General features: G+C 44.0%; 2 protein-coding genes across 5 annotated transcripts in view; both read right to left on the reverse strand.

The window, feature by feature from the left end:
• LOC121924166 (myogenesis-regulating glycosidase-like) overlaps positions 1-24899 on the reverse strand; it is a 718305-nt gene that overhangs the window by 452415 nt on the left and 240991 nt on the right. The gene's annotated exons all lie outside the window — the stretch shown is intronic.
• On the reverse strand, positions 4835-12918 carry DCTN3 (dynactin subunit 3). The gene is made up of 7 exons (XM_042455357.1): positions 12673-12918; positions 11817-11901; positions 10333-10419; positions 9631-9714; positions 7631-7689; positions 5469-5528; positions 4835-5248 (listed from the first exon to the last, which is right to left on the reverse strand). The coding sequence occupies exons 1-7, from the start codon at positions 12766-12768 to the stop codon at positions 5159-5161; spliced, it is 561 nt and encodes a 186-aa protein (XP_042311291.1). The 5' UTR covers positions 12769-12918; the 3' UTR covers positions 4835-5158.

The raw sequence follows: 24899 nt of genomic DNA on the forward strand, positions 1-24899 counted from the left end.
GGCTGTCATGGTATCCTCAGCACATCTCAAATGAATTAATTTTCTTCCCATTTGCTTTCTTTACTGTCCAACTTTTGCATCCATATATGGTGATAGGGAATATAATAGCTTGGGTAATTCTATCTTTAGTGTTCGTTCGTATATCTTTACTCTTTAGTTCTTTCACAGCTGCCCTCCCCATTCCTAGCCTTCTTCTTATTTCTTGTCTGCATTTCCCTCTCTGATCGATGTTTGACCCAAAGTATGGGAACTCTTTTACTATTTCAATTTCCTCACTGTCTAGGTTGAATCTGTGTAAATCTTTTGTGGTCATCATTTTTGTTTTATGTCGAGCAGTAAGCCTACCTTTACACTTTCTTCCTTGATCTTCCTTAGTAGTTATTCCAGGTCTGCTATATATTCAGCTAGTAGTATGGTGTTATCTGCACTTCTCAGATTATTGGTATTCCTTCCTCCTGTCTTCACTCCTTCTTCTTCGGTGTGCAAGCATTCTCTTCATATGACATTTTCTACGTACATATCGAACAACACATCTCAAATGCATTGATTTCCCTCCTATCTGCTTTCCTCACTGTCCAGCCCTCACATCTGTACATGCTAATAGGGAAAACAATGGCATTTACCTTTTACATTGTCCCAGTGGCGAAGAAACGACAGGCTCGGTGGTTCCCCACAGTTTCCTCCCAAAAACCCACGGCAGCTTGAAGCATCACCCTGGAAGAAGCGAAAGCCACATCCCGGCTCTATGCTCTCCCCCTCGAGGCCTCTCTCTATTCATGGCTCCTCTGACGCAAGAGATCAGACGCCTGTTTCCTCTCTTATAATCCATCTCCACACGTCCATTCCCAGCTCCAATGGCTCAGACAAGAAACTTAACAAAGGACAAAAACTTCATGCACTACCCATTCCCAGCACAGATGAACACTGGGACTGTGTTGGAAATTGAGAGGCTTTATCACGAATGTGCCTCTTGCTGGATTCTGAGGAGCTGGTTATAAATTAACATTGCAAACACCAAGCCACAAAATAATTTTTTTTAAACAATCGCCCAAGAAATTGTATATTATATTAAGTGCATTATCGATTGTCCCAAAAGTTCTACACATTCAAAGAGGACTTAACTGCAGGACTGTAACAGTACAGGAACATTGGATGCAAACCTTTGAAGCTCTAAATATAAGTATCAAAATAGGTGCAACACACCACGGAAATCTGACTATAGGGAATTCCCACTTTTGTTGTTGTTGCTGCTGCTATTGTGTGCCTTTAAGTTCTTTGAGGGTTTTTCAGACTATGTGGCTGTGTTTTGGAAGAGTTTAGTCCAGAACACGGCCACATAGCCTGAAAAACCCACAAAGAAATATAGATGCCGGCCATGAAAGCCTTCGACTACACATTGGCTTCAAGCTGTTTCCCACTTATGGCAACCCTAACCCTACATCATGAGGTTTGCTTGGCAAGATTTGTTCAGATTGCAAGATTTGTTCAAGATTTGCCTTTGCCTTTCTCTGAGGCTGCGAGAGTGTGGCTCACCCAATGGATCCTGTGATTTCCAGTGGGAATTAGAACCCTGTTCTCCAGAATTGTTGTCCAATGCTCAGACCACTGACTCCTTTATCCTTTTGTCCCCTCCTAAATACCAGGTGCTATAAGCTATATTTTGGAAGATGATATTAGTAAAACCACTTCTAAGTACAGTTTGCTCTCCACATTTGCGGATTATTCACAATTTGATTAATATGTTCTCTCTAGGAATCTCTAGTCCTCCAGCATGTCTCTATGGTCAATATCCGCAAATGTTATGCTGAAGGACCTAGTGAGAACACTGCACTAGGCATTTGTAGCTTCTCCAGCCCAGTTCTATGGTCAACGTCTGCCAGATGTTGACCACAGAGTTGCTCTGGAGGACCTACACATTCCTAGAGAGGTGTTCTCACAATTTTTAAAAACGTTTCTTTTATTTGCAGTTTCCCCACTTTCATGGGGGTCCTGTGTCCCCAACCCCAGCGAATGTGGAGGTTCCACTGTATATCTTGTCTAAGGCTGCTGCCACACTGAAGAATTAACACTGCTTTTAATTGCCATGGCTCCATCCTATGGAATTCTGGGATCTGCAGTTTGATGTGGCACAGAGTACTCTGCCAGAGAAGTAATGGATTCAATGTTGAGGGACCACTGTGCAATTCTCCCCTCTGGCAACCTGTAAGATCAGGACAGGAAGGAAAACCAAGCAAAAGAGTCTGGAAATGTCCAATGGAACCAAATGTAGAGGACGGGTGAAATCTCAAGATGCACAAAACAGTTTAAAAATTAACCCAACACGTTTTGATCAAGAGAAAAGCATTTCTATAGATCAGTTTACTCATATGTGCACAAACATCTTTTTAATCTGTTCAGCTCATGTTTTCTGCCAGTGTCCACATCCTTTTCCCCTTTCTTTAAAAGCCCCTGAAGGAGACTATACAAATACCTTTTGATGAAAATCCATTGGATCATTTAAAAAAGAAATCTCTTTTAAACATGTTTTGAGATTCTCTCTCCCCTTTACATCTGGGTTGGGCAGGAGACAAGATGGTGGTATTTTGAGGTCTGGGAGGAGTGAATTGTCTTCACCTGCCTTTTGGAGTATTCAGGAAGCCAAGAACAACCTGGTGTTTCCCTTTTGCTGCTCAGCGCAAGGACAGTGACGAACAAAACACCACTCACCCAGTCTTATTCTGGATATAATCTAATCCAGGTAAAAGGGCAAAGTGAGCAAGGAGTCCCAAGTTTGGAACTATGGAGACAGCCTGGAGAGCAATTCCATCACAGTTGGTCACCAAGAGTACATCTCTGCTCCATAGCATCATGTGTCCACCTGAAGCTGCCATTTTCTGTGCTCAACCAAAATGAGGCTGGTTAATTCTTCACATTTTCCACGAACTACTGAGGTAATTGGCTTAGATTTTCAGTGTGCGTGTATCATGTTTCAAAACAGAAACATCTTGGGTATTTTTATCTTACGAGTTGGACTCTGCCCTTCAAACAACTTGCAGAAGTCCAAGCAATCATTTTCTGGACAATTTTATTGTGTAGATAAGGTTGCTGTTGCAGGATGTCGGCTGGGGGAGCTGCATTCAGTCTGCAGCAATAAAAATGGCCTTGTGGCACCTTAGAACTAACAAGTACTACAAGTACTTGATAAAGTGAGCTGCAGCCTGCCAAAAAATGTGTTAAGTCTTTAAGGTGCTGCAAGGTTTTTTGTGGGTTTTTGTTGTGGCACGGAAACATTACTTTTTTGGAGCTGGATTGCCAGCTGTGTTGGTTTCCTTCCAGTGCCACATCAAAACATGACTTTTAAAGCTCTTGGAGCTGAACTTACTTTACAAATGTACATGTATATGGTTTTAGTTCTTCAAGTTGTTAAAATTCTTTAATGTGTCTCAGCCTGTTTAAATTATGATTGTTTTAGATTTAGAATTGTTTTAAACTGTTGATATTGTTCTACCTACATGAAGCCCTGAGATCCCATGATAGAAGGTGGGAAAAAAGTGTTTAAATAAGTATATAAAAATAATAATACTGACATACTATTCAGTTCTGAGCATGACAGTTCAAGGGCAGCTGAGAAGCTGGAAGGGTGACCAAGATGATGAAAGGTCTGGAAACCAAGCCTTATGAGGAATGACTTAGGAAGCCAGGTACATTTAACTTGGAGAAGAGATGTCTGAGAGGCGATATTATACTGCAATATCTGCACAGATGTCATGTAAAAGATGAAGCTAGCTTGTTTACTGTTGCAGATACTAGAACAGTGATGGCGAGCCTTTTAGGGACCAAGTGCCCAAAATTAAAAGGTGTTCTGGCACTGGATGTTAACCAGTTCCGGGACCCTCCAGAGATGGCACATGAAGCCATTTTTCAGGGCACGCAGAGGGCAGGGAAGAAGAGGAACAGAGATGTGCCTTTGGAGGCAGCTGAAGGCCCAGGAAGAGGAGGAACAGGTGCCTGCTTCTTCCTCCTCGTCTCCCCAACACCCTCCCGGGCCTTCAGCTGCCTCACCTTGGACAGCCAGGAAGAGGAGGAACAGGCATCATAATAATAATAATTTGTTTTATTTATATACCGCTATTCCAAAGATCACAGCGGTGAACAGCAAGTAAGCTAATTAGTGAGTAAGCTAATTTGCCCCCAAGAGTCTGGGTACTCATTTTAGCGACCTCGGAAGGATGCAAGCCTGAGTCGAGCTTGGGCCCTTTTGCTGGTCTTGAACTCGCAACCTTGTGGTTTTGAGTGAATGGCTGCAGTACAGGCATTTAACCACTGCGCCACCAGGGCTCCATGTGCCTGTTCCTCCCCTTCCCCGCCGTCCACGTCCCCTGAAAAATGGCTTCACCATAGGTTTGCCACCACAGTACTAGAACATGAGCCAATGCATTCAAATTATAAGAGATTCCACCCAAACATTAGAAAGAACTTTTTTAAAAGTAAGAGCTGTTGTACGGTGGAACAGACTGCCTTGGAGGGCAGTAGACTCTCCGTCTTTGGACATCTTTAAAAAGATGCTGGATGGGCACCCTTCAGAAGTGCTTTAGTTGTATATTCCTGCACAGCAGGGGGTTGAACTAGATGACTCTTCTGGAACCTTCCAACTCTAATACTGTATTCTATTACTCTAAACTGAATAGGTTTATTTAAACTGAGTTTTTAAAACTGCTGTAACATATGTAATAATGGACACGTTAATATTATTACCATGTGCCCTGAATATTCAAAACAGCAAAGTATAATCCTTACACACAAATAATGAATGCTTTTGAATGGCCCAGTACCTGTAAGGAAGAGACAACAGTACTGAGAGTCATTAGAGTTTTATTGTGGTCCACAGTAACAGCAACTAATATGATGAGACATGCATTCCCAACAAGTGGGCAGAATGAGAAGTAAAAATAACTTAAGAGTACTGGTTAAACTGGAAGAGGGGAAAACAAAACAAAACAAAAACAACCAAACGTCAGTTGAGTCCTCCCAAGTCTCACCAGCTCCTGAGGACCTAAGTGGGGAGTCCAGGATATGAAGCTCTAGGAGCTGGAGAGGTACTGTTTTTTTAAAAGGAAATGTTATACAAGGAGGCACAGTAACCATGGGCTCCAAAGAACGCCGAGCAAAGGCCTGGCCCTCACTCAGGTGTGGGCTTCACTTGCTTTGCTGCTTCCAGTTGGGAGAGTAATTCATCCCATTGGACAAACTGTTTAGAAAGGAGAAGAGTCTGGAGGAATCTTTTAAGGAAAAGAGAAGTTGAGAGAGAACAAGAAACTCAACAGCTGAAAGCTGAAGTACAGTGCACTAGAATAAGAGGACATTTTGAACAGTAGGCTCTCCTGTCTGCTGCTAGGAGAGGGGCAGCTTTCACTCACACAGCAGCAAGAAAGTGCAACACTGTGTGCTGATACCCTTCTCTACCAACAGCAATGCAGCAAAAAGGATACCGTTTTGTTGTAATCTTCTAGGAGCAACCGGATATTCTCAGTCACTGCTTCACACTGGTCCTGTAACATCAAAAGAATTCTGTTAAACATTTCTCCTTCTTGCTCAGTGTTTTATTGCTAAACAATACCTCTGCCAAGTCCACATACAAGAGCTATCAAAATGCAATTCTCTCCACACTCTTTCATGCAGGTTATAATGTGCCATGACCCACTGTACCATGTAGAGATATCCACACAGTTGGGAATTTGTGTGTTTCTGCTATGTGGCACTAGCACACAACGAACCTGACAAAATACCCAGGTTGCCATAAAATATGGGTGGTCAATTGAGATGGAGACAAAGTCTTGTTCCTTTAGCAGGCCACTCCAGCTCAATTTTCACTCAAAGATGCAAGTGAAACTTTTGCCACTTCTCCTATACAGAAAAGAAAGAGCCTGAAAACAGCTGTGGAGGAGAAATAAAACTTCCCTGTGTGCACACAAGTCATTTCTCCATTTTTCTCCACACACACACACACACACACACACACACACAAACACAAATGTGGTGGTAGGAAATGCCTGATACCATCCATCCAGGTCAGAAGAAGCCTCTGCTCTTTTAGAACATTAATCTTTGGAACTAGCTGGGCCTAGTGGCACAGTGCCAGGACAGGCCAAAAATGCCAACTGCTAGTTTTGCTAAGCAGAAATGGTAACAAGAGGTCTAGGTAAGGGAGGATTGTTTTTTTTTTGTTTTGTTTTGTTTTTAAAACGGAATAACTTCAGCCGAAAAGGCAGGAATCTTGTCTACCAGCTGCTGAATTGTACCTACAGGACTACAAGGTTTAATTTGGACTTCAAATTCAATCTGTTTAGTACAAGGATGGGCAACACACTTCCTCAGAGTGTAGTGGAGTCTCCTTCCCTGGAGGTCTTTAAACAGAGGCTGGATGGCCATCTGCTGGGGATGCTTTGATAGAGAGTTCCTGCATGGCAGGGGGTTTGACTGGATGGCCCTTGTGGTCTCTTTCAGCTCTACATTTCTATGATTCTAAGTACAGCGTTCATAAGTACCATTCTAAGTACCAGCCATATAACACCGGTGTTGAAAGACCTTCACTGGCTGCCTATTCGTTTCCGGGCCCAATATAAGGCGTTGGTGATTACCTATAAAGCCCTAAATGGCTTGGGCCCAGGATACCTGAAGGACCGCCTCTCCCCGTATATTCCGTCCCGCACCCTCAGAACATCCGGGCAGCTATTACTGAAGGTGCCGGGCGCTAGGCTCTCTTCCGTCACAAGGCGGACCTTTTCCATCGCCGCCCCGGCCCTTTGGAACACGCTGCCCGCCGAGCTCCGCTCGACTACCTCCCTGGCCCAATTTAAAAAGGATCTGAAGACCTTTTTATTCCAGCAAGCGTTCCCCCCATAAAAATCCTAAGGGCCTCCCTCCTCTTCTGTGGCCATGAGGATGGGCTAATGGGGCTTGTTGTTTTTATTTTTATTGTACAATGCTCTGTCTTGTTTTTAACCTATTGTATGTATAATGTATAATGTATGTAAACCGCCCTGATCCAAGGAAGGCGCGGTATATAAATAAAACTTTTATTATTTTATTTTATTTATAAGGCTGTTTTGACCCTTTCCAAGGGTCCATGCAATACAGCCGATTTTCACAACTTTTTCGTTAACAAAATATTGCCAAGATTTGTAAGAATTTGGGGGAGTGCAATAAGCTATTTTAGCCTATTTGACGAACCCTACATAGTCACTTCTGGTGTTGAAGAAAGGCCTCAGGTGATGGAAGGACAAAAATGATGACAAAATGGTCAATCACATTCCCTAGAATCTTTCAGGGGGGCATCCTTTTGGGGTTTTTTCCCCCTGCTGGAAATGTTTTTTTGAGTACAGGGATTGAAAATACGGTGATTGAACTTCTGAGTTCTTCAGGGATGGGAGTGAACTCACTCCAGCCCCCAAACAATTGCCCACCTCCTGTTTTAGGCATGGCAAGAAAGAGTCACAGCAAACCTCAGGTTGATACACTCCCACCCACACAAACACATCCAATGAAGCACTGGGAAATTTTGCTTCTATTTTCATTTAATCCCAAAGTATAAAATCCAGGTGAAAGCCTAAAGCAAACATGAATTTCTGCTGTGCTCAAGGATCAATCCTACCTGTTGCTGAATGTGGATTTGTGAAAGTCTCTGCAATTTGGTGGCGTGATCAGGAGCAGCTGCAAGAGACCAAAGAATGAAGGTCAGACACTAAGGAATGATAGTCAGAGCTATTAATTTTGCCTTTACTTGTGCAGGGCTCAAACTCTTCATAAGCACAAAGAGGAAAGATTCAATCGTTACAAATCCTGAGGCAGTGCAATTTGCTCACTCTCACGCTGACTGTACAGACCGAGGTCTGCAAAGAGTCTCTGAGCCTGAGCCGAGTATTTTGACCTTACTCAGTCACAATATTCAAACCTATAATGTGAATCACTTTTGAAGCAGAAGCACAGGGTAAATGGTCAGAAATGGGTTCATGTATGCCCAAGGATGATGTCTGATGGCAAAGAAGGGAATAATGATTTCCCCTGGCAGTAAGTAAGTAAGTACTGGCAGGCTTAGACCATGCTCTGCAGACACCACAGTGAAGTCATTAAAACCAGAAGTAGGAACTGTTTGGCCCTCCAGATAGGTTGAGCTGCAAATCCCAGAAACCAAAGTCAGCACAGCCAATGGTGGGGAATCCTGGGAGTTGCTGTTCAACCCCATCTGGAGCCCACAGGGTTCCCAGTGCTGTGTTAAGCACCAACATGACTAGACTGCACTGTTCACTGCTGGCCAGTGTTTTAGTAGCACATTACAGAAGATGTGCCATGCTCTCTGGGTCATTCCATCTCTCTGCTGTTGGTACTCAAGCCTAGCAAAAAGATGGTGGCACTTTTTGGTTCTCTGGGCCTAGGGCCTAGCAAACACTCTGCATCTGTGCCCAAGAGCTCAAAGAGACAAGCACAAGTCAAGAGGGCATCTAACATTCTAGTGGTAACAGACAGAAGGTATAAAAGAAAAGACAGGTTTGTGAAGCCCCCATGTTAGGAATGAATTATGATCTGCTAAAACAGTTTTCTGATGCTGAGAATGTGTGACTCACCTATGGCTACTCAGTGGGTTTCCATGGCCAAGCGGGAAATCAAACCCTGATCTCCAGAGTTGTATTCCAGCGCTCAAACCACTACACCACACTGACACTCTTACTCTTCATAACTGCAAAACTAAAGTTTGCTTTCTTCTTTACTGGGAACAATTTACCTAAGTAACCTGTAGCTGCTTCTTAAAATATACATGATCTGAACTCAAGGCAGGAAATAATCTTAAAAAACAAGATGGCATATTTATGGGACAATTTTAATACATAATCCGCATGCATGTCTAAAAACAGACAAAATATGAATCAGAATAAAGCAAATGCAAGGTGTAGGAAATGCCAACCAGATATAGGTTTGTTTGTTGGATTTATATCCTGTCTTTCTCCCAAAATGGGATTCAAGGAGGCTTACAATAATTTTAAAAAACTATAACTAAAACATGAATGACAAAAGTAAAAAAAAGGGGGGCTTAAATACTACTACTATTAAAACATAACAATTAAAACACCATATAGTTAAAACTATTTCAATAAAAAACTCAAAAAATTGGTGGTGTTGTGTGCCTTCAAGTCATTTCCAACTTACAGCAACCCTAAGACAAACCTATCATGGGGTTTTCTTGGCAAGATTGGTTCAGAGGACGTTTGCTATTGCCGTCCCCTGAGGCTGAGAGAGTGTAACTTGCCCAAGATCACCTAGTGGGTTTCAATGGCCAGGCTGGTACTTGAACCCTGGTCTCCAGAGTCGTAATCCAACACTCAAACCACTATGATCAAAACAACGCACCCATTACACACACAACATAAGTAAACTTCACACTTCAAAAGCCTGCCTAAATAAGTATGTCTTCACCTGCCGGTAAAAAGAGAGCAGGAAGGGGGCTGACATGACCTCCTGAGGAAGGGAGTTCCACAGGCTGGGAGTAGCCATGGAGTAGGTTCTTTCCCAGGTTCTCACCAACTGCCCCTGCGAAGGTGGTGGGACAGAGAAAAAGCCGATACAATGAAAGACTTGTATCTGGGGCAAGGGACTCACCTTTGATGTGGGCACTGTCCAGGTAGGGTTGCAGGCTGCTCACCTGCTCCAAAAGCGCTGCCTGAGCCATGATTGACTGCTCTTCTGAAGGGGAAGAACACAACCAGATATATCAGTCAACAGCAGTAAGTAACACAGCCTTCTCCCAAGTAGAACAAATGAACTATCAAATGAAACTAGCTCTTTCATAACAAAATACAGTCGGCCCTTCTTATACACGGATTTTTTTATACTGTACATGGATTCAAGTATCCACGGTTTGAAAATGTTCAAAAAAAGCATTAATTTCAAATATCAAACACTGATTTTCCATTTTTATAAGGGACACCATTTTGCTATGTCATTATATTTAATGGGACTTGAGCATCCACGGATTTTGTTATCCACGGGGGATCTTGGAACCAAACCCCAGTGTATAACAAGGGTCCACTGTATAAGAATGCTTAGCACAACAAACCTAGGACTTTCTACTTATAAGTCAGTGGAGCATATTTTTAGGTAACTGTATAGGACTGCAGCCTAAACAACATGAATTTATACTGTAACTTTTCTTTAACAATTCAAAGCAATAAAAAGTAAAATTGATTCCCTCATTTTTCCTCCTTAAAACTGAATAAAAACAACAACAAAAAAAACATCCTGCAATAAATACATGTAAAAGTCAACTGTTCAGATCTAGCAATATTTCATTTCAAGAATTACCTGCCAAGATGAACTGCAGCTTCATTGCATCTGGAATAGCCATGCGATCAATGTACTCAGGATCCAAATATTTTATGACATCTTCAACTTGGGTCAACAATGGCAAAAAACAGAAAGAGTGAATTAGAATTTTAGAATGCAGCAATGACAGAAAAACATCTGAGGAAGCTAAAAACTCATGCTAAAAAAGGTGATGCATGATTCTTTTTGATGAAACAGACTAAAGTGGCTGCCATTTTGAAAAAGTATTCTTCAAGCAGATCACAACGCATAAAGTAAAACCACATAAAAATTGCAGCACCAAGGAACAGCCTACAGAAAGTGCAACTAAAAATTTAGTATGAATTTAATAGCAACCCGAAGTGGTCTTTGAACATAAATTATAACATTTTACTAAAATGTCTGGATAAATGTTTTTCTATCTGGTTCAGAGAGAAGAAAATAATAGGTGTCAGGCATCCATTTACTTTGAACATTCACTGTATATACTCATGTATAAGTCTAGAAATTTTAGCCAATGTACAGTACTTACTTTAACCTGTGGATAGATTGACTTATGTTTTGGAGGTCAATTTTTTGACTAAAATTTCTGGACTTATACATGAGTATATACAGTGAATGTTCAAAGTAAATGGATGCCTGACACCTATTATTTTCTTCCTTAATTATCACCCATCTTACTTGAAAACTTCAGTTGCACATATTCATTACCTCCTGCCCTTCACCATTGGTCTGAACTTTACAATGCTGTATTTTTTGGTAATTTTCCAAACCATATATATTTATATGTCTACCTTTATTCATAGTTCTTTGGGCTGTTTTACTGCAATCATGTTACATGTCTATAGCAAACAATGTAATCAAGCTTGAGCTAGGAAAGAACAGGATGCGACTTGAGCTGATCTTACTTTCGCTGTGTATGCCTGCCTACACTTGACAAGGTAAACTGCAGTTACCTCCAGAATCTGTTACTGAGCGTCTGTGAACAGCAAAATAGAGGAAAGAGGACAGCAGTTAAGCCAGTCTCACCAGTTACTCCCAGCTTATTAAATAAAAAGCATACAACCTGTACAGTTCATGACCAAAATGAAACTAAAAGGAAAGCTGGGGGTGACAAAAATGCCATCCCTAGATGCATTTTGGAAGACGTGGTCTACAAAAGCGTCAAAATGTTTTTATATACGCATGTGAGGTTTACCTGACCTAGTTGTTTCTTTTCATGTGTGCATATTGTTAGTTTTGAATACAAAGTGGGCGGAAACATGATGAAGTGCTCCTCTTTTTTGTGTGGTGTATTATTTCCTTGTTATTTCTGCCCCTGGTACCAAAGTTTCTGTTAAAGACGTCCAGAAGCACATTAACCTGTCATGCTTTCTGGAACAGATTCTCCAAATGTCTTCAATATCTAAGGATCAGAAAACCTCTTTCATTTCTGCCGACAGCAATTCAAAAGGTTTATTTCTGGAAAACATAAATGCACTTACTTTTTTTGAAAAGAATTTTAACTCTCTCTCTTTTGCTGGCTATGTTGGTCAAAGCCACTTGGACTTTGACTAAACCATCTCCAATCTAGAAAAGAAGGAATCTTGTTAGGGGACAGGAAAGTCATATGGAGGGAAATGCAGGTGGCTGAGCACTTTAAGTGATAGCAGACTGAGATAAGAACATATCCTCCAACTATCCTGATTGGAAAGAGAGAGTCCTGATTAATCCATCCCACTTTTTCAGCTGCCTCCTCCTGCTTTCCCCTTTGTTCCCAGCTTCCTTTCATTGCTGCAAACTCAGTTCAAACTACAAAAGTCGTTGGTACTCAACTAAGGAGCGGAGGGGAGCTGACTCTTGCTCTTCCCAGAAGGCTCAGGCAAAAGCCAATGGCCGCAACCTCTCCTACTTTGCCTGTTCTTCCTCGCTAATAATGTTTGCCATTTTGGGCACATATTGATATTGCCTGGCCATGCATGTCCTGGTTTTCAATTGCAAAACGTTGGAGGATACGAAAGCGCTGTGGTGGAAAAACTGCACACCCCTCACATAGAGTTGTGGGACTGCAACTCCCATCAGCCCCGGCCACCACAGCCATGGTCCAATGCTATGGAATTCTGGGGTGCCACAACAATCTACAAATCCCAGGATTCCACAGGAGGGAGCCATGGCAGTTTCACACAGCGTTCTTTCTGCGGTGCAAGTGCAGCCTGCCTCTTGTTTGGATCTGCAGCGAACCTCAGTCTCCATCCAGGGAGGAAACTGGGCAAGAACGCTGTCCCTCCCCTGCTGCCCAACCTCCCCCCTCCTGCTTCCAGCCAGGGGCCTCCCCGACCACAAGGCCGGCCGGCAGCCCACCTTCCTGGGGGCGCCATCCGCGCCGGGAGCCCCGAAGACGCGCCCCTCCAAGGCTTCCAGGCGCCCCTGGAGCTGATGGACCTCCGGCGACGCCATCCTGGAACTCCCGCACCCACCGGAAGTCGAGCCCGACCGGACCCAAAAGGGAACGTCTCGGCCGGAAGTGAGGCGACAGAGGGGAGAGTCTGGGGGCGTGTAGCCGCTCTGCCCCTTTCCAAGCGCCTCTATGGCCGAGGTTCTTATTCCCTTTTCGGGTTCAAAGTAGGAGGAGGGCGCGCAGCCGCTCAGTGGGACACCGGAAGTGCTGATAATAAAGGGTTGTGTGTGGCTTTCCTTGTCGCTATGGGGACCCGCGCCGCTCTAGCCTCCCGAACCTCTATGGTACACACCTGCGGGGAACCCGGATGTTCGCCCTTCTGCAACCCGGAAGAGGCTTTTCGGATTCGGCCGTTGCCATGGAGAATTGACGGTTGCTATGGGGACCGCTCAGGCCTTGCTTTTGCTGCAACTTGGCCTCCAAAGGGACGGAAGGAGGAGGGAATTAATGGAATGGGAATAGGCTTCTCTCCCCATCTATTATTTATTAATTACCTTTATTATTTATGTTTTCTGTATTTATTATTTATATATTATTATTATTTATTATTATTCGTGTATTATTTTCATTTGTTTTTATTTATATATTATTTAATTAATTATGTATTATTAGTAATATATTATAAATTATTATTTATATATTATCATTTATATAATATATTCTTTTATTATTATTTATATATTATAATTTATTATTATTATTTAATATCAATTATTTATTATTTGTTATTTGGCAGAATTGGGTTGGACTGGCTGCCCTTCTGGTCTCTTCCAACTCTTCTGCGATTCTGCGAATTGTTAATCAGTTATTATTAGTTATTATCATTTATATATTGGTTGTTATTGTTACTGTTTGTTATTAGTTGTTATTATTATTTGTTAATATTGTTGTTATTATTATTATTATTTTCAGTGTTTCTTAAACTGTTTTAGCTCTCTTTTTACTAGAATTATTGCTTAGTTGCTTTCTTTTTTAATTTTTTTATTTAGAATAACATATAATAACAATAAAAAGTAAGAAAGTAGGAGAAAACAAACAGACATTAGTTGACAAAGAATTACAAATAAACAAATATGTATACACATAAGATATTAGTTATCAACATCCTTCTATTTTCCCTTCCTTTACAATTGGATATTCCAGCGTGCTGCAAAATAACCATCTACTCCAAATAGTTAATCTTACTCTAAAAAAAATTCCATGGTAGCATATAGGTTCCAGAAAAACAATCCTTATGCTAGTTGTTGTTGTTGTTACCCTTATCTTCAAATGCGTTAAGACAACTCCACTCCATTTCTAAGCTTTCTTTTGATTTTCCTTTCATTAAGGCAGTTAGTATAGCCATATTCCCAGCTTCATATAATTTTACAAGCCATTCTTCAACAGATGGTATATTGGAGTTTGTCCAAAATTGTGCAAGCAGAATTCTTGTGCAGGAAACCATATACAAAACAGTTCTGTTATATTGCTTAGTTGCTTTCAACTCTGATACTAATAGGCTTTTTAAACACAGAGGGTGAAGAGACTGAAATAGTTCCAGGTTTTCCATCCTTGGGCGCAGTCACTAATCTGGATGGAGGCCGCAACCAGAAATAAAAAGATGATGAGTACTTGGAAGGGCAGCTGTAATGCATAGAATCATCGGTCCAATACACACTGCTGAAATAATCCAGTTTGACAGCGCTTTAACTGCCATGGCTCAGTGCTAGGGGATCCTGGGAACTGTAGTTTTGTGAGACATTTAGCCTTCTCTGTCAGAGAGCTCCAGTGCCACAATAAACTACAGTTCCCAGGATCTCCTAGCACTGAGCCAGGGCAGTTAAAGTGCTCTCAAACTGGATCATTTCTGCAGTCTGTTTGTGACCTTAGAATCATAGGCCTGTTACACACGGGCATAAAGTACGTGCTCTGTGTGTACTAGGGTTAGAAACGGGTGTCACTTCCTGATGCCCCTAACCCTAATACATGCGGAGCGCGCACAAAATGGCGGCGCCCATGCCACACGGGGGCCGCCATGTTTACGTAGCGGACACACTGCGTCCACACGTCGCGCGGCGCATATGACGCTGTGAGTGCGCCATTGGCGCCGCACGGCATCATATCTGCACTACGGAAAGAAGCGCCATTTAGGGGCTTCTTTTTGTTCTGCGAGGGAGCCGCGTGGTTTGGCTGCTGCAGCTCCCTTGTGGAGCAACCGGCAGCAGCGCAAGACCGCCCGTTTTGGGTGGCCTGTAATGCGCCATAGAGTAGGAAGAGATCCCAAGAGCCATTCAGTCCAACCCCCTTCTGTCATGCAAGAAATCTCAATCAAAGCATCCCCAACAGATGGCCATCCAGCCTCTGCTTAAAGACCTCCAAAGAAGGAGACTCCACTACACTCCGAGGAAGGAGTGTGTTCCACTGTCGAACAGCCCTTTCTGTCAGACTGAGCCAATGTGTGAGTGCCAAAGCAGGCTTTTTATAGGGTCTAGGAATCCTGGAAACAATACGATTCTCAGCTGCTTGATGTGCCAGAGCCACTCAGTACTGGTGGTTTTCTGATGGACTCTGCAGTGCTGCCAGCACCTACAACTGAACTGCATAAGGTGCTAAAGAAATACTCAGAGTCTCCATGTTCTATTTACAAAACTTTACTACAGAATATATACAGCACTATATACACAACGACGACTCTCCAACCAATCATCCGCTACTAACAGTAACTTTCCATAGGTAATGCCCATATTTAAATGTATGGTCCATGGCATGAGCACCTCACACAGGTGTCTGTAATTGTCCACTTGCATCAGGCCTGTTGGGTGTATCTTCCAGTGGTGTTAGGACAACACTCCATGCCAGTCACCATGGTGCAGCCTTTCCAAAAGTTGCATCATCCAGCTTCCTCTCCCATATTCTGTCCTGTGAAATTCTAGGCCTAGTAATAATGTACATACACTGATGTGATGGTTTTAACTTTAGAGTTATGCAGAGTTATCTCCCTGGGCATTCCATCTTAGTCCTCAGAACAGCGGTCCTTGAACAAAAGAATTACAAAGAAAGATGATTGGAAAGAGAAACAGCAGAACTGAAATTTATCCGCAGACTACAGTCCATCAGCAGTGGGTTGAACAAAGATAATGGTTTTCTGGCACACTACACACATTTCAACACTATCAAACCTCCATCCTCATTGGGGTGCTCTTGACCTGTTCATCACATCACTCCCTGTTTCCCACACTCATCAATTCTCCTCACCTACAAGCTAGCGTCCTCTGCCTTTGTTCACCAGCAACCATTGTTAAAACCAGACATGCCACTTCATTTCCATATAGAAACAATTTTTAATTTGAGTTGACATTCTCACACACTAATGGCATATATAGGTCTATCTCTGGCTTTCCACTCCACCAGAGCATCTGAAGAAGTAGACTTAAGTCTACGAAAGCTCATGCTGTCAACATTTTTCTTTCAGTTAGTCTCAAAAGTGCAACAAGATATCTCTACATATTGAATACTAAAATTAGGATTGTCCATGACATCATATTTCCCAGGTCTATGTATGGTTGTGAAAGCTGGACAGTGAAGAAAGCAGAGAGGAAGAGAATCAACTTACTTGAAATGTGGGACTGGGTCTTACGTCTGCCCCTCCAGAGGTGTCCAGGTGATCTGTCTTTGCAGACCAATCTGGAGGGTCTTCCATCTATCCTTGCAGAGAGGTCTAGGTTGTCTTGCATGTCCTTGTGGAGGAATCTGGGTGGTCTTCTGTCTATTCCTGCAGAAGAGTGTTGGTGGTCTTCCTTCTGTCCTTGCAAATTAGGTTTGCGGGTGGTTGCCCATCCTGCAAAGGAGTCTCTGTGGTCTTCTGGCTTTATCTGCAGATTAGGTTTGGGGAAGGTCTGCTAGCCCTACAAAGGACTGTCCTTTCTGGCTCTCCCTGTAGATTAGGTTTCAGGGTCCTCTGCAGAAAGGTTTTAGTGGTCTTCCAGCCACCTCTGCACAGGAGTCACTATAATCTTCCTTCTATCCTTGCAGATTAGGTTTGGGGTTGATCTGCTGAGGGACCTTGGTGGTTTTCTGGCTTTCCCTAAAGATTAGGATTCAGGGTAGTCCCCAAGCCTTGCAGAATCATCTCAGTGGTGTTCCTTCTGTCCTTGTAGATTGCATTTGGGGTGGTCTGCAAGCCTACAGAGGAGCCCTGTCTCATTCCTCATCCCTGCAGTTTACATTTCAGGGTGGTGAGCCAGCCCTGCAGAGGAGTCTCGTGTTCTTTCTATCTTTGCAGATTGGATTTGGAGGTGGTCTGCAAACCCTACGGAAGAATTGTTGTGGTGTTCTGGATTTCTCTGACTCTTGGGTTTCAGGGTGGTCTGGTAGTTCTGCAGAGTAGTCATTGTGGCTTTCTGGCTTTTCCTGCAGGTTACGTTTGGGGATGGTTTGCCAGCCCTGCAGAGGATTCTTGGTGGTATTCCTTCTATCCTTGCAGTTTAGGTTCTGGGATGGTTTTCCAGCTTTCTCTGCAGATTAGGCTTGGTGGTGTTCCATCAGTCCTGCAGAAGTGTCCTGATGGTCTTCTGGCTTTCCTTGATTTGGGGGTGGTCTGCCAGCCCTGCGGAGGAGTCTCTGTGGACTTCTGACTTTGGAGATGATCAGATGGAGGAAAGTTGGGAGTAAAAGGCATACCCAGCATAATTTGTGATTACACTGAAGATTTTCAGACGACGTTGCACTCATCCAGGACTTATCTTGTGAATATCCAGGAATGCTCTAGCAACTAACCATTGCCAGGACTTCCTGGGACCATTGCGAAGAATGGGGACTACTGAGTTTTTCTATGATTGAGCTTCTGTGGCGTCTGAAGGCATTCAAGGTTGCGATGGTCTGTGCAGACTTCAGTTGGTGTGGTGCCTCCTTTAGCAGATGTCTCCAGACCTCAGATGCAGCTTTGATGACATGAGCTCCTTCTCCCGGATAGTGTAGTTCTGCTCTGAAGGGGTCAGCTTCCTGGAGTAGCAGGCATAAGGTAGAAGGTGAGATCCAGGCTTTATGGGATGGAGAAGCACTGGCCTTATGACCACATCCGAAGCATCCATTTCCATCATGTACAGTGAGGGTTGAAGGATCTGGATGTTGCAAGGTGGACTCTGAAGTAGTAAACAGTTCCTTCAATTTCTGGAAGGCATTTTGAGCAGAGGGCCCCCCACTAAAATGGAGTTTCACCTCACAGAAAATGAATCAAGGGCACAGCCATCTTGCCAAAATCTGGGCTAAATCATTGGTAGTCATCGGTACAGCCTGTGCGCCAGCTCCCCTGACTCCCAGAGAACCAGATCTGCAGATTTCTGGCCTTCTGCCCTTTCTTCCTCCACTGGGTCCCCTATCTAGGGGTCAGTTATGGGACTCGAGTGGTCTGGCAAGGTTGGTCTTTGGTTGCCACTGGTGCAAGATTCACCTGGGCTTCCGGAGGAGCAGTGGAGGAAGGTAGCGGCCAGGCTTGCAGCGGGGATTATGGGCCACCTTCTTCTCCTCCAACTGTGCCCTCCGCCAGGAAGCAGGGACCAGTGGCTCCTGGGAGGTAGGGGAGGCCGGGGGTGGCGGAGGGGGCTGTGGGGGCAGCGGAGTGGCCCTGGTGGGTGGCTGGAAGGTCTTGATTGACTTCCGGAGGCCCCAGTTGTTAGATGCCCGGGGTCCTGGGGCTGGAGCTGGGGTCTTCTGTTCCTCTTGAGTCTGCTCCTGCTGCTCAGGTGGCTGGTCCATGGGGACAGCAGTGGCTTCTGGCTCTGGGGGCCTCTCCTTCTCCCTCTGGGCCACTTGGTCTTGGCAACGTTGGAGGTGTGCCATGGCCGCCTCTGGGTCGGTCATGAGGAGGCGGCGCCAGAGAAGCTTGGCGCAAGCGGCCTCGCTATAATGCCGGACCTGAGCCTTGGTGACACGGCCCTCCGCCAAGGCCGGGATGAGGCACTCTCTCTGATAAGTGTCCTCTCTCCAGGCCTCCTCAGCCAGACGGCGCCGAAGGATCTCTTGCCGGTGCCGCTCCGCTTCGGCTGCCCGGCGGGGACCCAGCGCCCACAACGGAGGGCGTTCACGGCCCTGGCGCTCAGGGCCCTGAGGGCCCTTCCTGGAGGCTGTTGGTGGTGCTTCTTGCTGGGTCTGCGAGGTTGAGGCAGAGGGAATGCCCTGATGATCCCAGAGTGTAGGCAGGCGGACACCGGACCCGGCTAATGGGGGCGCTGGCAGAGCTGACGGCGGAGGAGAAGTGTGGCCCTTGTCTGAGGTGTGAAGGAAGCATCGCGCCATCTTCTCCACTCTCTCTCACTAGTCAAAAAGCTCACTCACTAAAATTAACTAACTATTGCTACTATAACTAACTAATAGCTGCCACTAGAACAAATGAAACAAATAACTATCTCTGTAACTAACTAAATCAACAACAACAACAAGAGGAAGGCACACTACATAAGTCATTCTGAGTTCCAGTTTTGGGGAAAGGGTGGGATAAAATAAACAGAATAAGAATAATAAGAAATACCTAATAATGATAAAGGAGTCCACACTAACTAACCAACTACATAACTAACTACATTCTAAATAACTAACTAGATGATACCTAGTAAGAAGAAGAGGAGGAGGAGGAAGAAAGAGGGGTATAGTAAGAAACTAAAGGAAACCAAGTAAAGAACTAAAGGAAGATAGCTAGAGGAATAATAAATAAAAATAAAAATAAAATAACTGAAGGAAGCCCAGTAATAACCCAAAAGAGAGAAAGAGAAAGATCAATAGAGAAACCACCCAACCTCCTGAGGCTTATTTCTCCTTCTGCTGATGGGGACAGAGGAGCTGGGGATGATGGGGAAGGAAGACACCAACTGGCAACCCACAGAGCTTGGGGTTCCCTCCTTCTCTGATGCAGCCGTTGCTGGAGCAACGCAAGGGAAACACATGGTGGGTGGGGCCAGAGCAATGGTGGGTGGGGCAGTGGAATGGTGGGTGGGGCCAGACAATGGTGGGTGGGGCAGATGAACGGTGAATGGGGGCAATGTCCCAGCAAAGTGTACAAAGCTTAAGCATGGTCCCTAATTTGAACGCTCCTTTTTGCTGCCACTTCTCTCCTGCCACCATGCGCTCTAACTCTTTGCTCCTGTCTGTCCCAAAATAGTGTCGCCCTGAGCCACAGAAGGGATGCCCTGTGCCCAAGCTTCACGAGAGTTTCCCAATTGCCACTACTAGCAAAAGGCGCCAGTAAGGGAGTGAGCTCACATGGGCGCACAACGAGTGGTGGGGTGGTTTTTTGCAGACCCTGAAAAGAAGGATCATGCGATTCTTATCCCCACCATGGTCCTAAAGGCTGCTGGTTCCCCTTATCTTTCTTGCACACCAATACTTTGGCTGACCAGTGGGGTCCCACAGGGCTCTGTCCTGGGCCCAATGCTTTTCAACATCTTTATCAATGACTTGGAGGACAGAATTGGCGGCATACTTACCAAATTTGCAGATGACACCAAATTAGGAGGAATAGCTAATACTCCAGAGCAGGGGTAGGCAACCTTTTTGAGGCGGGGGCCGGGTTGCTGTCCCTCAGACAACTGGGGGTCCGAAACCAAAAAAAATAAATAATTAAATAATTTTTTTAAAAAAAATTAAATATATAAATAAACCAGGACAAATGTAGGACAAAATTTTCAAATGGAAGACACTTTTTTTTTTAAATGGAGGACACACGAAAAAAATTGCTGATTTTTAAAAAAATGTTAATATAAATGCATGTTTCTGAGGCTTCTATAGACAATTGCCCCCCAAAGGCCCTGGCGGCAATCGGCGGCAGGACCAGGCTGGGGCCGGTCCCAAGGCCTTACCGGGCCGCATCCGGCCCGCGGGCCGCAGGTTGCCTACCCCTGCTCCAGAGGACAGGATCAAGATTCAAAATGACCTGAATAGACTAGAAAGCTGGGCCAAAGCTAACAAAATGAAATTCAACACAGAGAAATGTAAGATACTGCACTGAGGCAGAAAAAATGAAATGCCTAGGTATAGGATGGGTGACACCTGGCAGTTGAAGATGAGTCAGCTGTGTGATGCGGCAGCTAAAAAGGCCAATGAGGTTCTAGGCTTCATCAACAGTGTTTAGATGGAGAGAAGTAATAGTGCCACTCTGTTCTGCTTTGGTCAGGCCTCACCTGGAATAATCCTGTGTCCAGTTCTGGGCACCACAATTCAAAAAGGAGCTGGAGACATGTGTCCAAAGGAGGGTGACCAAAATGGTGAAGGGTCTGGAAACCATGCCTTATGAGGAAAAACTTAGGGAGCTGGGTATGTTTAGTCTGAAGAAGAGAAGGTTAAGAGGTGATATGATAGCCCTGTTTAAATACTTGAAGGGATGCCATATTGAGGATGGAGCAAGTTTACTTCCTGCTGCTTCAGAGACTGGGACCCAGAGCAATGGATGGAAGCTCCAGGAAAAGAGATTCCACCTCAACATTAGGAGGAACTTCCTAACAGTAAGAGCTGTTTGACAGTGGAACACACTCCCTCAGAGAGTGGTGAAGCCTCCTTCTTAGGAGGTCTTTAAGCAGAGGCTGGATGGCCATCTGTCGGGGATGCTATGATTGAGAGTTCCTGCATGGCAGAATGGGGTTGGACTGGACAGCCTTTAGTATCTCTTCCAACATTATGATTCTATGATTGTATGCTGCATTCACCCCTAGCTTGTCTGTTCTTTCTCATTAATAACTTTTGCCATTTTGACTGCACTGCTGCTTGGATGCATCAACAACTCCCAATTGTCGCCTGTAAAGTGTTGGCAAGTAAGGTGCAACTCTATCAAAGAATATAATAAATGCAATATTACTGTAAAATTACAGTGAAAAGGCATGGCAAGTATTTTGCTTGCTCTCAGAGAACTGCATCTGGCTCTTTCTGTGTCTGGTCATTTAGCATGTGGCCCTGTCACTGAATATGAGTAACTTTTAATTTGTGCTCTTGGGGAAGTCAGCTGAAGTCAGCAGCTCCTATCAATACCGGTCCACTTACAGCGCAAGGTGGCATAATGAAAATCCGATCAGGGGACTGGCGGGAGCAAATAAGTATGCCATTAAAATGAGAAAATCAAATCCCCAGACAGGTCTTTTCTCTCCCCCATTGATTCCTTTTATTACGGAAGTATTGCAGCTAAATAACATTAGTGTGAACCATCTCGATAGTGTTTTCCACAGATTGCGTGTCAATAACCCAATTGCAAGAGGTTGCCGTGCGTTTGAGAAACAACTCTTCACCAAACAAGCATCAAAGGAAGAATTTGGTCCATTACGGTAACCTTCCTTGGCAGACTAAGGCTGAATCTGCACTGCAGAATTAATGCAGTGTGACACTGCTTTAACTGTCATGGCTCCATCCTATGGAACTCTGGGATTTGTAGTTTCTTGTGGCACCAGAGCTCTGACAGAGAAGGCTAAATAGGTCACAAAACTACCAACCCCAGAATTCCATAGCATGGAGCCATGGCAGTTAAAGCAGTCTCAAACTGCATTGTTTCTGCACTGCAGATTCAGACTGAGAAACTACGTCAATTTCCAATGGATGCCTGGGGGATTCTGGGAGCTGTAGTCCAAAAAGCAACTATTTAAAACTTCACTGAGGGACCAACAATAATGAGGACCCACAGATGCAAGATTGGCTCTGCATCTGGATCACTGTTGTACTGTTGTATCATTCATATTTAACTGACATGGCTCCATCCTACCCAGAGTTGCCATAATTACCAAATCCTAGGATTTGTAGTTTGGGCAGGGACTTTACTCCAGAGGTCAAGCACATGGGTTTTCAACCTTACATTTCCCCAGGTTTTGGGATTTCAACTCCCAGAATCCCTAGAAAGTTTGGCTTATGTTCTGGGATTTTGGGAACTGAAGGCTGAAGCATCTAGAGAGCCATGATTGAGAACTGTAGCTTTAGTGTCAGTTTACAGAGAAGTCAAAATCCATTCTGAAACTACAAATCACCTACAGTTCTGTATGATGATGCCATGGCAGTTATAGTGGCATGAAACTGATTTAACTGTGCAAAGCAGATACCCATTCTGCAATATCGGCAATATTTCGCAGATGAAAATTGGAACACATGTGGCCAAGCCACATCAGAGTGAGATGGTACTCAAGATGGCAACATTTATTAAGGAGGATGAACAGACAAGCTAGGAGAGGGTGCAGCAGTGTGCTTTTCCTGCAGTGATAGGGAAGGAAAAGTTGACTTATTTTTTGCCTACTTATGGTAACCTTAAGGTGAACCTATTGTGGTGTTTTCTTGGCAAAATTTCTTCAGAGAGGGTTTGCCTTTGTCTCCTTCTGAGGCTGAGAGAGTGTGACTTGTTCAATGTCAACTAGTGGGTTTCAAATCTTTTGCTGTGGTTGTTGTGGGCCTTCAAGTCCTTTCTGACTTATGGCAACCCTATTGTGGGTTTTCTGGGGCCGAAAGTGTGCGACTCTCCCAAGGTCACCCAGTGGGTTTCCATGGCTGAGCAGGGTATCAAACCCTAGTCTCCAAGGTTGTAGTCTAATGCTCAAAGCACTATGGATGCTGACTGTCAATACATCTTTACTGTTTTTATTTTCCACATCCCAAGGTTCTGGAAACCATGCCCTATGAGAAGTGGCTTAGGGAGCTGGATATGTTTATCCTGGAGATGAGAAGGTTAAGAGGTAATATGATAGCCATGTTTAAATATTTGAAGGGATGTCATACACGGAGGGTTTTGCAGCTCTCAACGTTAGAAAGAACTTCCTGACAGTAAGCGCTGTTCAACAGTGGAAGATTCTTCCTCGGAGTGTAGTAGAATCTCCTTTGTTGGAGATCTTTAAGCAGAGGCTGGATGGCCATCTGTTGGGGATGCTTTGATTGTGATTTCCTGCATGGCAGGAGGTTGGACTGCATGGCTCTTAGGGTCTCTTCCAACTCTAGGATTCTATGGAGAGACATTGCAGTGAGTACAATGGACAGAAGCCAGGATTTGTCCTGGAAATGGAAAACAGGACCTCACCCTCCCTCCCCACTGCTTGCAAGTCCCCATGACATGAACAAATGGGTCTGCCTGACTCCTTAAAACAAATTCTCTCTGCCTCCCGCTTTGTCTTGCTGTCCTGTGTATAGTAGCCATTGATTTGCTTAAAGGGCTATCTGTCTAGTAGAGGCCTCCCTGGATTCTCTGTGAAGTGTCTATATATCACCTGCATCCCTTAGTCTACAGTTATCTGGCTATCTACCACAGCTATCTGTCTGTCTGCAGTGGCTGTCTCCCAGTTTACCTCCGGCATCCATCAGAGCAAAGTGCAGGTCTGGAATATTTATCGACAGGGTTTTGTTTTGCTCCTTTTTAAGAGGCAAGGTGGAAACATTATGCATTCTGTGAACTTTTCAAATTAAAAAAAGGCTCTGATTTAATGACAAATTTACAAAAAGATTACAGTGGGCCCTTGGTATTCTCTGGGGCTTGGTTCTAGGAACCCCTGTAGATACCAAAATCTGTGGACACTCAATTCCTGTTAAATACAATAACATAGTGAAATGGTGTTCCTTATATAAAATGGCAAAAGCAAGGTTTGCTATTTGTAATTTATACATTTTTTGAATATTTTCAAACCATGGATGCTTGAATCTGTGGATAAAGAATCTGTGACTGCAAAGGGCCAACTGTAGATTAAAGGGTAGGACCAGGTGTATTAGTTTGAAGTTACAGAAGAGTAGATTTCAGTTTCTTGAGAGTGAGGATGGTTCAGGAATGGAAGCAACAGCCTTGAGAGGTGCTGGGGTCTCCTTCTCTGGACATCTTCCAATAGAAGCTGGATAGCTCTTTGCTGAGGATGTTTTACTTGGAGATCTTGTATTGAACATGGGGTTGAACTAGATGACCCATGGGGTTCCTTCCAGCTCTATGATTCTATGACTCTATACATTCAAATCCATAAAGACAGGAATCAAGGCACAACGTTTGTGAAGTAGATTTATTTGTGGAATTAGAGAAGTGCATTGAGTGAGGGAATGGAAGGGAAGATGTGATAATGAAAGAAGTCATCACAGTGAAAATATGAAAAAAAAATGTGTGTGTGTGTGTTTGCAACAGCAGCATGCAACCTCTCCTTTCATATTTCCAGAGCAGGTACATTAC

This window comes from Sceloporus undulatus, chromosome 2 (genome assembly GCF_019175285.1).
Source record: "Sceloporus undulatus isolate JIND9_A2432 ecotype Alabama chromosome 2, SceUnd_v1.1, whole genome shotgun sequence".
In the NCBI taxonomy this organism is placed as follows: domain Eukaryota; kingdom Metazoa; phylum Chordata; class Lepidosauria; order Squamata; family Phrynosomatidae; genus Sceloporus; species Sceloporus undulatus.

Coding starts and splice junctions, on each gene's coding strand:
- DCTN3 (XM_042455357.1), bottom strand. CDS start 12,768: ATGGCGTCGCCGGAGGTCCATCAGCTCCAGGGGCGCCTGGAAGCCTTG. Junction 10,420..11,816: donor TAAAATTCTTTTCAAAAAAA/GTAAGTGCATTT, acceptor TGTTGACCCAAG/TTGAAGATGTCATAAAATAT. Junction 9,715..10,332: donor GCTGCAGTTCATCTTGGCAG/GTAATTCTTGAA, acceptor CTTCCCCTTCAG/AAGAGCAGTCAATCATGGCT.